Below are 14,403 nucleotides of genomic sequence, written 5' to 3'. Positions count from 1 at the left end.
CTCCAACAATCAACTCCAAGTGCAATAGTGTAATCAGGCGACACTGAGAGCGATGACGTTGGAGACAGCTCAGCGATGAACGGCGATATGACGCTCCCCTCACCCGCCGCGGATGAAATCCACAAAGGTGTACTCCGACTCCACTTTGAAGGACAGCAGCGTGACCTGGCCACGGACAGAGAGGGGAAGGGGAAGAGGGGCATATCGGTTTATGATGATGACTGTCATTCCAACTGCAAAACAGCAACAGAATTTGAATTCGGGCCGTACTCACCGTGCCAGAGTTTATGTACTTTTTCTTTTTTCCTTTTTTTTTAGGGTTCAAGACCTAGGTCGACACAAAACAATGACTTCATAAGCGTTTAGCTATGGATCAATAACTTGAATAATCACAGATTTATAATGAAAGTGACCAGAATGAATTGATCAGGATCCACAGTATAAATGTCACGTGTGAACAGAAGTGAGGTTTCTCTGGGGCCGTCCGGTGACCTCTGACCTCGTAGACGTTGAACTGGCTCTGCCCCCGGGACAGCTCCCTGTAGCTGGTGGTGAACTCCCCGATGAAGTCATGGCTGTCGGGGGAGAGCAGAACCAGTCACTTGACCTGCGACAGCAGGGCCCAGGCCCCGACCTGAATGACCTCTGACCTCATGTCACCCCCTACCCCACACATGGATGTACAAAAACATGCAAACACATACACACAAGTCCACATGACCACGTGTTGTGTGCACACACACACTCACCTGCACACAAACTCACACGCACACACACACGCACACACACAGATGCGCACACACACACTCAACTGCACACACACGTGCGCACACACATAAACACATGGGCACGCACATGCATACATACACATATACACGCACACACATGTGCGTGTGCACACACACACAAATGATTTACATATTAAGGGACAACGCTTGGCAGAGATAAAAATACTTCAGGCTTTCTTTCATCCTCAATATCCGTTCCTCTTCCACTTCTTCCCTAAGGCTGTGGAATATTGCTTCCCTGAACTCTCCTTCCTCACTTCCTTTTACCCCTTAAATATTTAACAGCACTTTCTTTAACTCTGTACAGGACACATTGCCTTGGCTAAGAAACCAGCACACAGGGGATACTAACCAACCAGGAACAAAAAGACAAAAATTCTACTTGATGTTATTTTCCATTGGTATTCTGGACCGTCTTTCTAAAGGCCTGCAAGTCTCATTTTACCTGCCAATCTAAATTATACAATAATGCAATAAAGCAAATACAATAAAATAACTGTGAATTTCAATTTTCTCCAATTTTTTGCCTTGCATTATGCGATTAGATCCTCATTTACTCTGGACCCTGAATACAGTCACCCTGAATAAAATAAATAAGCAAATAGAGAAATAAATGATTGAATTCTCCTCATAGAAATGTCCTCTGTATTTTCTGCCTCAAGTTCTTTTGAACCCTGTCAACCACTCTTGAATTAAAGCACTCTTCTCCCTCAACATGCTTTGATGCTGTAATTAGACATGGCGAAAGTGAATAGTTCCTCAGGAAAAGTGTCACCAACTGGTCTGCCAGAATCCTACACATAAACACACACACACCGACACAGACAACCACAAACACACTCTATCTGGTCCTCCCATTGTGTCAATGTAATGAATCAGAGATGATATTAGACCCAACTATGCCCTTTGTGTTTGTGTTTGGAGCCATTTCAGAAATAAAGTGATGGATAGACGTTTATTCAGCTGCCGTTTAAAAATATGGCGGATTGTTACAGATGGGGCTTTGGAGAAGCAAATTTTTTCAGCACTTAGCAAAAGTTTCCAAGGCTCCTCTCTATCTCTTGCTCTCTCTCTGTCCCCTCTCTCCTTCTTTCCCTCCCTCCCTCCAAAGGACAGAGCAAAAAGAGTCCCGTAAATGAGCAGAGAAGTGAAAGTCCCAAAAAAATTGCTCCAAATTACCTTCCATCCCTGTCCCAATCGTACACATCCACCTTGACCGTTCTGAAAATAAAGACAAAAAAAAAAAAAAGAATTGGGAACAGCAGACAGCACAGTCACCTCCCTGTTCCCAAGAGTCAAAGTTTTCAACCTATATGGCACCATTTCAGTATATTCAGAACCAACATGGACAGTTTTTGATGCTGAAAATCATCAACACAACAAATTATTGCAAGTAATTCTTTATTAAGTACTGAAAACTTCATGTATGTTCTTGCGTTATCTTTGATAGTTTTTTAAGATTGGTACTTGATGATGTTCCAAAGCTTCCACTCTCATATGATTATCGAATAAATTCAATCAATCAATCTGTGAAGAGCAAAGTCTTCTGAATGGTTCGTACAAGTGAATGACTGACAGCATGCGGTAATGATGAAGCTTCTAGTTACTGTTGTCCAGCTGCTAGTTGTGTGTGGAACTTCAGACAGTAATTTTATTGAGTGACAGGTTTAGATGAAGCAGGGGTCAAGAGAAAGAGGGAAAGAGAGAAAAAGATAAAGGATGTGCACAAGTAACTAAAGGATGAATACCTGTTCTTACAGTACATTTTGAGAGTGTTCAGCTTCAAACTTTTTAACTGCCCATGGACTACAGCATTTTTATGATGCTACCATAGAAATGTAGCATGGAAGAGGGCCTACTTTGACATTACCCACACTGCTTTCTCTCCAGCGATTCCTCAGAGTAGCCATTATAAAAGCTGTGTGACCCCTAGAAGGTCATATGGCATGGGAGCCCCATAATTACATTAGAAGAACTCAGATGAGACCATTCCAAATTACTCCAGAGGACATCAAGAAGACTGACACTGGATTAATAGATAGAGCACAGTACACTGCTTACCTTTGACCCAACCCAGAGAAGCGTGATCATTAGATCAGGAAAAAATACTCATTCAATGAGAAAATTGATTGGTGAGGAAGTCATCCCAGGAAAAAAATACAAGACAGCTTTGACCAGAGCGTAAATTTTGGCCTGTAAATGCCTTGTCCAGTGGGAAATTACAGCGAAGCTCTCTTTGTGTTCCTTGTGTGTCCGTTAAGGTCTGAGCTGCAGTGACCGCCATTTTGACGGCCTCTAGCTTGTCTGACCCAGTTTGGCAGTTTGGCAGAGCAGGGTGGAATGGCGGGGACCCGTGTCCCCACGGGGGTGGTAAACCAATGTCCGAATCCCCTGTGTTAATCCCAATAACGCCAACGCTGGCCTCTTGAGAATCAGCGACCGACTGCTGGCATTATTCTGACCACAACAGAGCACCGATCCATCACCATCTCTGGAGGACCCGGAACATTAGCTGATGATAGTAGTTGTGACTCATATTACACACCATCAGAAAGACCCCTGAGCCAGAGCAGGTCTACCATGGAAGTAAAATGACTAGACCGGTTCTTGTGTTTGTGTTTTCACACATACAGCACAATAACATTGTCCAACTAGCTGATGAAAGCCATTTCTGAAACATTCCAGTGCAATGTTCTCATGCATTAATAACAATATGAATTTTTAAGTATTTAGCAAGTGCTGGCTGTGTTTTTTTTTTTTTTTACATTTATTTTTTCTCATTATGCTTAAAGATTCAACTTCTATTTTTTAACCACATTTCCCACCACTATTGTTCTTGCTTTTAGATATTGAAATGTATCAAAAAATAGTTAACACAATTTATCCAAAATAAGTCCATTGGTCTGTATGTACAGCAGTATATTTCAGGCATTTGCATTAGGGTAGAACCCCTGCATTGTTTCAATGCAGATGTGTCATTATTCTCTGGCCACAGTTCCACTACTGACTTCTTTAATCTTTATCCCATTTAGATGAAATTTAAGACAGATATCAATTGATAAGCCACACTATATTTTGAGACCCTGACCCTGTTAAACTTCCTGTCAAAAGCAATAAGGTGGTCAATAAAGTCATGGACAAGAACATGTTATATCTGATGCATAAAAGCCTTCTAAAAGACAATTTAAAGACCAAAAATGGCTTTTGACAATTACTAAACAATCTTAAAACTCCAACTACGATGCAACTGGTGTCCATGCGTCATTCATGTCGAACAAGATGGCTTGGTGGCAATCAGAATGGAACTCTCTGCCAGTCATGTGACCTGTTAATGCGTTGCATGCGGCAGATAGCCCCCACAAGTGGACCGCCTTACGCACCTGTCATAATCGCCATTGCAGAGCGCCCGTACGGGAATGGTGAACGGCTGCCACACAGGGTTCAGCGTGTTCTTCACCACCTCCGTTTTGTGGCAGATCGTGAACCTAGAGTGGAATAAAATACGTAAGAACTGTTGAACAATGTGATCATTAGCAACTGTTAGCTAAAATATTCACAACTATATAAGCTATACAGGCTTTTCTATTTACCAGGAATGATCGTACACGTTATTGCTAATTGTTTAATATAGCTAATTGTTTAACACCTCCATCTTGTTGCAGATGGCGAAACTATAGTACAGTACTGTACATGAGAGCTTAAGGGTGTTCAACGAGGTGATCATTAACTAATGTTAGCTAACGTTTGATAAAATTGAACAGGAATAAATTTATTCCTGTACATTAGGAAAGATTGCTAGCATTAGCTAACGGATTGAAACAGTCAGAGGGATAACATGGCTGCCGAAGGGGACGCTGCAGAGAGGAAACTACTTCAGCAATCATCTGGCATTTAAAATTCACCTGAAAAAATGTAGTATCACCGTCCTCCCCTCGTGCCATCCACTGTGGTTTAATGAGCATCATCAACTAACAGCAACACATCTACAGTTTGAATGGGAATGCATGGGAATGAGTTCAGTGTTCTCCTGGTTGAATGCACGTCTGGTTCACAGTACGGGTAGTAACGCCGGATGCGGAACACTCACGTTCCGTCCTCGTTGCTGCGGTAGAAGACCAGGAAAGGGTCCGACTTTCCGAAGAAGTCCTTCTTGTCCAGCTTGTTAGCGCACAACTGCATGGTGGCTATATCCTGTCAGGTGGGATGGGGGCGGAGGGGGTGAGACATGATTTTTGGAGAATTTCAAGAACAAAACCTGTAATATGAATCACTCAAAATGGTTGTGCTTCAATCAAACCCCCGTCAAATTGACATGCCAGGTGCATAAAACCCCTACACAGAGTAAACAAATTTCATAAAACATCAAAATAAACAATATAATTTACCATTTTATAATAATTATAATAATTTATAATTTTACAATCATTATTATAATTATAATAAGCCGCATTACTTGTGCTATTGAGGTTATACAGCCTGCTTGAGTGTACCATATAGCTCATTAACTCATCATACAGCCTCTTTATGGCCATCATTTTAAATGGCGCTAATAATTGAGTGCTTTTACCCCCCCTCCACCCCCCCTCCACCCCCCCCAGCACACTTTAACTCTGAATTAAATCATTACATTCTTAATTCACAAAAACACTTTAGATTTCTGCAATCACAAACATGCATTTCTGAGCCTTCCCAAACTGGCAGATGGATGGAGCAGCAACGGAAAAGGGCTGCAGGTGCGATTAGTCATTCCAAATTTGTAGAGAAAAACAAAAAAAACATGTTTTAAATATTCAAACATAGCACTGACTCCCTCTCAAGCTCTGAATGCGCCAGAAAAATACAGAGACCCAGAAAACCCGCAAGACCGAATCCCCAGAGGAGAAAAATACAATAATGAACACGTCCAAGGTTTAGCATGAATACATTTCCCTCCAGAACATAAAACAACAGTCCACCAAGCGCTGAAAGGCCCGGCTTCTGTGCTGTGAGTAAATTCAAATGACTTAAAATTACCTTCCCTGGTGGCAAAATGTGCGTGTAACAGTCATTACCTATGAGGTGTGAAGCTCATAAGAGACTGAAAGAAGAATCGTTTGGCCTCTGCTGCCGACTCCAGATTTCGGTGAAGGATCTAGGAGCGTTCGAGCAATGAGCGGGTCGTGTTTGAGTTCTGTAAAGCGGGATGCGTGTCTCACAGGGTTCTGACGAAACACTGGATGCATCATTAATTATGTAGGCCGGGCTAGCGTAGCTACTTAACACCCCCTCTAGCTTAGACAAACAATAAATTTCAGTCAATCAAAGGAATAACTTCAGTTTGCCAGACCTTCATAATTTTACGGTGTTGATATTTCTGACAGGGTCTTCATCCACAAGGCTTATGTACTGAAACTGACCTTTTCCATGAGAGAAATGTATTCTGCTGAATATTTACGAAAGCCAAGCACCATGCCCAAGGGTGCGACTGCATTACTGCTCCTGTGGTGGTGGGACCACTGCTCATAAACCCAGGCTCCTACCTGCTGTGCCGCACTTCATAAACCCAGGAAAGCAGACTCGTGACTGACTTCTCCGCAGCAAGACGCCATCGAAAGTAAGACGTGATACAGCTGCAGGCTGTAATGATTGGCTGTGCGCATGCTACCTTTCCCCGCGTAAACAGCGAACAAACAGGCAGACTCACTGAAGCAGAAAAAACCTCATTTGCAGAGGAGTCAGTGACCCCTCTGGTTTCCAGAAATTGCCCTTGGCTCATTTAGCCAATTAGCTTTGCACATGAATGCCAGTCTGCTGATAGGCTAGACTACTGTAAAAAAACTTTTTATATTGGAACAAACAGATGCCTTCAGCTGCCTTTCATGAGCTTGTCAAGAAATTACTGTACGCTAAAAGATCAGATGGCGTAAATGATCAGGCTGGTTAAATAATGAAGAGCAGAAGTCAATGTGGATCTATTCCCACCCCTGCCCTGAACCATAGGCAAATTAAGAGCTATGATGGGTTTAATGGACTATTATGGTCCTTTATGTTCTTATTTAATGGTTGAATGTGTGCAAGCCATTCGCTGTACTACTAATTATAGCCCACTGTAAGATGCAGCCGAACATATTTTGCACATATTATGGCAAGGAGAAAGTGCTATCGAAAATGGGCATGTCATTTGCCAAACTGTATTGGTAACTCAATTGGGAGGGGGGGGGGGGATGGGGGCTTTCACTGCAAAACATGTTGTGGGCTGCAATGATGGTTGCCTTCCTCTTCCGGTCGGTTCTGGAACTGGTGTCACGTGTACGTATCAACATCTTATTGGAAACAACACTAAGCACGCACAATTTTGTGGTTATTCACGTAGGATCTGGTTTGGACAGTATCACTATTGCTAGTCTGCTGGCTAAAGCCTTGTAAGCTTTGTAGTTAGCTAAAGCAAATTAATTCTAGAAAGGCCTTTAGCTATGGTAGGCCTGTTGCAAAGATGAAACTGGCAGTGCAGCGTACTGACAATCTTACAAACAGAAGCGCAACCGAATCAAACCGAACAAGAACAGGGGCGTGAGAAAACAGACGCCCCTGTTATTGTTCTTTTTGCACTGACCAAATTGAAGCAAACATAAGCGAGGTTCCAGGTCACAGGCTAGGGCTAACTGAAAATGATTTAACCATGAGCAATCACATGCCCGTAACCAAAAGAGTTAATCACAGGGAGCTGGGTGAGCGAAACGCAGTCACAAACAGAGCACCCATCACGACTCTCACAAGACCACAGTACGTGCCGAGAGGAAGATCTAACTCGTTATCCAGATCAACGGTAGATATTAGATAAGAGCAAACAAGCCAAACATCTTATCTCAGGGAGGGAAGCATTAATCAACGAGTAGATAAAATATACCCGTGACAGATGAATGGATGAATAAAAGCTTGGGTGCAAGATTCACAGATGAAAGAAAAAAAACGCATGAAAACGCAGACTCTGGAAAAAGAAGCTCAAAGAGGGGAGAGCTCTGCTTTAATCTGACTGCTCAGAACTCGCGCTCCAGTCTCCTTTGAGTTCCTCCGCGTCTTTGACGCCGAGCCGCTCTGTGGAGGATCCCAAACGCACAGCGCTTATCTATCCGCCTATATCTACCAGTCAGTCTATCCATCTGCCCATTCTTTCATCCATCCATCATCCATCTTTCTTGTCTGCGAGTATGCATATCTGTACCTAACGATGTACTGATTTATCAATCCACCTGTCGGTCCGTCTCCAGAGACTACGGGCGTCAGCCATAAGCTAATATGGACCTAGAGTCGTTCTCACGGGCAAATTCTGGGACACTGCTTGCTTTGCCCTAGCAAACTTTACCTGTGGAGGCTGCCTGCTCGCATGTTTGGCTGCGTCCTACTAAAGAATCACCCTTGGTGTTCAAACACCAAAGGACATTTCTTACATGGCGTTTAAGAAATGTTCTTATACTTGTGGTCTAAAGAGGGGATTTTGCTCACTCTCTAATTGTACTAGTTTTTGTCAGTGCAGCTTTTTTTTTTTTTTTTTACCTCACTTTCTGTTTTTGGGGGGAGTTCAGAGAGTTTCCTTGTAAAAATAACATTGAACTGAATATGGTCAAGTATCTGCCCCTCTGAGTTCATTGGAAAGTAATTGATGTTCTGTTCTTATATAGGTCATATCTTCCTATACTATGTCCACACGCCTCCTCTATGTCAATATATCAATATCAATTCCAGTGTTGGCATTGTGCCTTCATACCCTCAGAAAACTGATTCTCAGAATCAGCAGAAATCTTTTTCTTTTGACCAACATACTACCATGGTTTAATTACAGTTTTGAACTTCATTTCATTGTTGATCCATGAGACAGAATGTATAGCAGGATGAAATTATCAGAAACAACCCCACAGCTTCAAAACATGGACATACTGTACAGCACAAGGGTGTCTCATGATACCAATGGTGTGAAAGTTTGAAAAAAGAACAATACTGCCTTGAAATATGTTCTTGTGGCTTTCCTACCAGGCATCAGCAACACCTTCTTTCCCAAAAAGAACAGAATGCATGTTGATACACAGTGGTTTCCTGTACAACAAGACAGTAAGATGGAGGCCGGTACTCACCCTACAGTTACTTAGCTCTTCCGCGGTGAAGATAATAAGACCACATTTCTTCCCTGGGATCCCTCTGGGGAAGGAGAAATAGAAAGAGAAAGGGAGTGTGGATGAGGGAAGAGATAAAGTGGCAGTTAGGGTTCACGGGAGGTCACCCCTCGCGAGCCGGACACGTAATTAAGGCCCCGATGGAGACAGCTGTCCGCGGCCTGCCTGTCCAGGGCGGCCTGCTCCCTGGCTCCTTATTACTGAAAAGGGCATGGACGGAGGGCAGAGGTGACATCACAGTCCGGCCCAGCAGCCCGGGTGCAGTTATTTTTATATGATACAGATTGTCTGGCTCTTCTGTGAAATGCCAAAAAGTCCTAGTGACAAACCATTCATCTGTTTCATGGAAACATATGTGTGTTTGTGTGCGTGTGTGTATAAATATTTTATATATATATAGACACACTCACACAAAAGATTATATAAGTTCTTATTTGCACTGTCATCAAACTCAAAGATGTAAATACATTTTTGTATGATGTCAATGATACACACATACATAGGCTTAGGAGTTCCAATCCAACTATTGTTACGCCCTTGAAAACATTCACTTGGGGGAATCCCTTTCGAGACACGGAAGTACCCGCGGCGGCCATTTTAGGTGTGAGCCCAACCAGTAAGAAAGTAAAATGAAGTTTGTGACATGAAGCTTAGCCCCTCCACCCTCAACCTTTTTTCAAGCGAGCATCAGAGCAGACTTGGCAAGCTCATACTGCCCACAATTCACAGCAAACCTGCAGCTGGACCTGCACCAACCCCTGGCCCTACGCCATATCGGGGGGACCCCGCTTCCTGACCCACAGTAACCATTCCCAAGCAGCAGCCAGCAGCCAGCTCACCCCAGTAATAGTGTGCAGCAGCAAGCGTGCCCCAGTGACAGTCCCCAGTCTCCGCCCGCAAGGGGCAGCCAGCAGTGCGACCCACCTGGTTTCTCTCTAACTGAAATTGCTACAATATAAACATTAATCTGACCCTCTTATCCACGAAGCAGAATAAACCCTGAAACAGCCTCACCATTAAAAAACCGTAAGATGAGAAGTTGAATCGATTGATATGGCAGAGGTGAAATGTAAGAATGAGAAAAAACTGTGGTGATCCTCCAGATCATCCTGCTAATAATGAAACTCATTCATAAAGTTTTATTAACGATGGTTAATTATTTGTAACATACCCGTAATCAATGTAAACAATGAGATATGCATTTGATATCGTTGCATACGTGCAAATAATTATATGAAACGTATGAAATATATGTCCTCAAAGGCCTACCATAGAATCCTCCTTTGTGCTGTTGACGAATGTGCTAAGTGCGAAAGAATAAGTGCAAGTGTTGGGTGCTCAAACTTGAAGCAGCTCTAACCCCTCCCCTCAATCACTCCCCTTGTTCGAGAAGGGCACCCTAGCAAAAATGTCACATAATGCGTCACTGGAGGGTTCACTCCATTGGAGGGAAGAAGTGAAGAGAACATTTTCATTTGGACTGGAACGCAGCCCGGCTCTTAATTCAAGGACTCCGCCCTCGCTCCCTCCCACTGGCTAAATGCAAATGTATACTCCAGTTGTACTGGTACGTGCATCTCATCCTCCCAAGTGAAGTTCGCAAGTGAAGTGTATGAGGGTGGACCCAAAACTAGATTGGGACAAAGCCATGCACTTTTCTCTCTTCTTTTCAGACCCCCAATTCTTTCAAATCATTAAGCACTGTCAGGCTCAGAAAACTCATTCTCATCCAGAAAGATTCATTAATGCATTATAACCACACATAATCGCATAATGTAGGCAGGTGGCCAGAATTATAGTTATGGATTTGAAAGAGTTGATGGTAATGGTAAATGGGGTTGACAGGGGACAGTTAGCGAATCCCCAGTGTATTTGTTATCGAATGAGCCAGATATTTCTCTCCACTATCTACAGACAAATGAGCATTAAAGCAGGTGGGGCAGGCCCTTATCACAAACAGTCCTGAGGTGCTTTGATATGCAGTTGGGACTCTCCTGGCCGGGACTCGAAGGTTCATTTTTATTTTATTTTTACACGGAAGTTTCGTGCTTTGAATCTCCGCAAACTGCACTTTAATTTCCCGTTACCCGCACTTATAATTCAGCCTGTCACTCACCACACACCTGGGCCTTAAATCTTAATATGCCATCAACATGGGAACCCTCTTCATCTGATATCCGTCCAATCAGTGGCCCTCGCTCCACAGGGTATAATTTTGGGAAGACGCTTATGTCTGATGTCACAAACAAAACTGTTCTGCTTCCCATCAACAATGCCACACTCTTCTCCGCTCCAAATACATGCACGATGGGGTCAACAGACCCTTTAAAGTCCTCAGCCTTGAACAGCCCACTATATGATAATCTTGTTAAGAAGGCTCCCCTACCCCGCCGACACATAATGAAATTACTTTTTTTCAAGGACGACTTTCAGAAGGACACCCCTGTTTTGGTAATAGATCAGACCCAGGCTCACGGTAGACTCAGAGAGGAGATACAGTGAAGTACCCCCATTGTTGGTGATATAAAACATAATAAATTCACAGAGAGAGTTCCCCCTCCAACCGTAACAATACATATTTAAGGCAGGGAAACCCGGGAGACATTCAACGCACATCGTCAGAATTTCCAATCACCCGTCTCTCTTCAGATTTATGGCCCGCCATTCTGCACAAGGCTTCGCCACATTTCTTATTATTCTGGTCACGCCCATGGCTAACCCCATCCTTGCCAATGTCTACACCCCCCCCCCCCCCCCTACTTCCCTCTGAACACAGCAGTTTGCTATCCAGAGCAGGGCGTAAAGAGGTAGAGATGGCTCAGGGGACGATACCATTAATGGTTATTGCTTGGATAACCGCCAACAACCAGAGGCTATTGCATTTCTCTTGTGAGCCATCAATCGGAAGTTCTGATCATGGCGTTCCCTCCAGCTAGATAAGCGGCGATGCCCCCAGGCTGTCAGTGCTGAGTGTCCTTCTCTGGTTTGGGGGAGTTCACGTCTTCATTTACATTTACATCCTCCCCACACTGGACTCATGCGAGCGTCTGCCTCAGTCTGATGCAATGCCTCTATTATAATCAGTCGTGAAACCCACACCAGCCGTATGTCACGTCTCATGTCAACCTGTGTGGCATCTCATTCTGTTTCTATTTGATATGCGATGCAAGTCCCATCTTCAGCAACTTTTCATTGGTTCTCAGAAACTAACGGTAGTGGATGAGGAAGAGTAATACATTTTTAAAAATGTATTATATATGTATATATACCCAATTTTTTCTTGATTCTGCTCTGTAACCCACAATTTTAGATTTGTAATCAAACAATTCACACATGGTTAAAGTACAGAATCAAAACTTTTGAAGGGTATTTGTTATACATTTGGATTCATCATGTAAATGTAATTTGTATTTGCGTACAATATGATCGCATAGATTTACCCATGGTGCTAGTTCAAACTTCAATAGACAGCAGGAGCTTTAAAATGACCATGGGAAAAACAAGAACTGCCCCCGATGTTAATGATTGGTTGTTTCGTTTCCATCGTGTGACTGCTAAACGCGTCTGTTATCAGTATACAAGCGTGACAGCCCTGCACTTGTGACACAGATGCTCGCGTGTGTCCCACAAGTGTTACATGTTCTTTGCAGTTGATCTGAGCTCTCTTTTGCCGAAGCGCACCTCCTTCCAGTGCCTTTACACAACACCTTTGCTGGACTGGGAACTGAAACAAAGTTTGGCGACCAGTCAGAACATTCCTCGGCTCCCCTGAGCGTGGCATGGACCTGGAGAGCCCCGCTGGAAGCTTTGAGAGCAAGCAGCCAGCAGCGGCCAGGCAGCCATCCAAGCGTCCAATCAAACTGCATTTATGGATCACATTAGCCCAATTCGACTGAATTATTCCATTTGATTCAATCGGGGCCTGCAGCCTGTGTACTGCTGAGACAAGATGGTGAAGATGAGCAGCTTATCACAGTGTGCAAATCCCCCTCTGCCCACTCCTCCCACACCTCTATCTCTCCACCCACTCCACCTAGATCCCCCACCCCCAACAAAGCTGTACTGTACCATACAACTACAGGTTTCAAATATTCACACAAACCACAGCTGTTTTTATCTGTCATCCTGCAGATGCTTAGCACAAGGAGTGCAGTCATTTCTGAAGCACAGTAGCTATTTTGTAGTCGGCCGGTTTAGTGCCCACTGCGGGCCCTAATCTCTGACTTCCTGGCTGGACTCCTGTCACAGGAAGTGACTGAGGGGCTGAAATAAGGACCAGTGGCTCTGACTCAGCAGGTCTGATTAAAATCTCACGCCTGACAGAAAGACCAGACGTGGGGAAAAAGAATAAATAAAGTTTGAGTTTGTCTTGGCTGCCGCAATCCAATTAGGGAGCGTATTTGAGAGGGGTCTTCCCCCCTCAGCTTTTACATCAGCCAACAGCAATCCAGCAAGTGACAAGAGGCAGGAAGCAATTCTCCAAAAAAACATGGCATACAGTGAATGCAATAACAGGTAAGCAAAGACATATCCCTTACTTTGTAAAAAATCTTGTGCCCTGTTCGTCAGGAATAATGAGAAATGAACAAGATGCATTCATTTGAAACACTCACTTCAGTTTGAACTCAGCTTATGAGTAATATTTAAATATAAGATCCTCTCACACTCCAAGTGCCAATGATTTCTCAGATTTGGATAGTAATAAAACAGTGATACCCGAGAATACCATTTTAATAAATCTGATCATGAAAGTACAATGCAATAATGTTGACATGTATAGACACATACAGGAAGAAGCATTTAGGTGGGTGCAAAGTGTATGGCCAAAAGCTTCTGGTGAAAATTCTCCCATAAAGTTTCTGGAAAAACACCTGTGGTTAAAAATCTTTCGCAAAAAGTCAATATTCTCCCTTAAGATGTCTCTGTTAAAAGTAAAATTCCTTCAGTGAAAAGTTTGTAATTAAAAGTTTGAAAGAAAAGAAAACATTTTTTTTAAAGTCTATGGTTAAAAAAATACTCTGGTGAGAATGAGATGCATAAAAAATTTCCAGCCCTCTCCTGTTAGCGCAGCAGTTTCATGACTTCAGAAATCTGCAAGGGAGGGAGGGAATTTTTGGGACCCGGAGGAAACTAGGCCAGCTTATTAAGCAGGCTGATGCGCCGGCTTTCTTTTGCATCCATGCAGTCAGTCGTGCAAAAACCCCATCTAAAATTTAGAGGAAGCAAACAAAGAAAGGCTTTCTTCGAAATTTAAAGACAGCGAGAAGCCCACAGGAATGGCTCCAGCTTCCGTCCTCTCAATATTTCAGACCCGTATTCCGGATTCATACGCAGACAGAAACGAATACCCGAAAAATCTTCATTCAGGGTTCGAGGGAGAAGAAAGAGGAGGCGAGGGTGTCTGAAGACTCTGAGAGAGGCGCGGTTAAATCTGAGGATTCTGACTCGCTATTGGAGAAAGACAGGTC

At 43.4% G+C, this 14,403-nt stretch overlaps 1 protein-coding gene across 2 annotated transcripts in view; it reads right to left on the bottom strand.

Moving 5' to 3' along the window:
• Positions 1-14,403, bottom strand: part of LOC135234603 (copine-9) — a 112,402-nt gene that overhangs the window by 28,696 nt on the left and 69,303 nt on the right. For both annotated transcript variants that reach the window (XM_064299381.1, XM_064299380.1), the window contains 7 exons: positions 8,897-8,960; positions 4,876-4,979; positions 4,169-4,273; positions 1,968-2,009; positions 500-575; positions 275-328; positions 104-165 (listed from right to left, as the gene is read on the bottom strand). In XM_064299381.1, coding sequence (XP_064155451.1) covers positions 104-165; positions 275-328; positions 500-575; positions 1,968-2,009; positions 4,169-4,273; positions 4,876-4,979; positions 8,897-8,960 — 507 coding nt within the window. The remainder of the gene's footprint in view (positions 1-103; positions 166-274; positions 329-499; positions 576-1,967; positions 2,010-4,168; positions 4,274-4,875; positions 4,980-8,896; positions 8,961-14,403) is intronic.

This window comes from Anguilla rostrata, chromosome 11 (assembly GCF_018555375.3).
Source record: "Anguilla rostrata isolate EN2019 chromosome 11, ASM1855537v3, whole genome shotgun sequence".
Lineage (NCBI taxonomy): Eukaryota > Metazoa > Chordata > Actinopteri > Anguilliformes > Anguillidae > Anguilla > Anguilla rostrata.
This window is presented reverse-complemented; position numbering and strand designations above follow the sequence as displayed.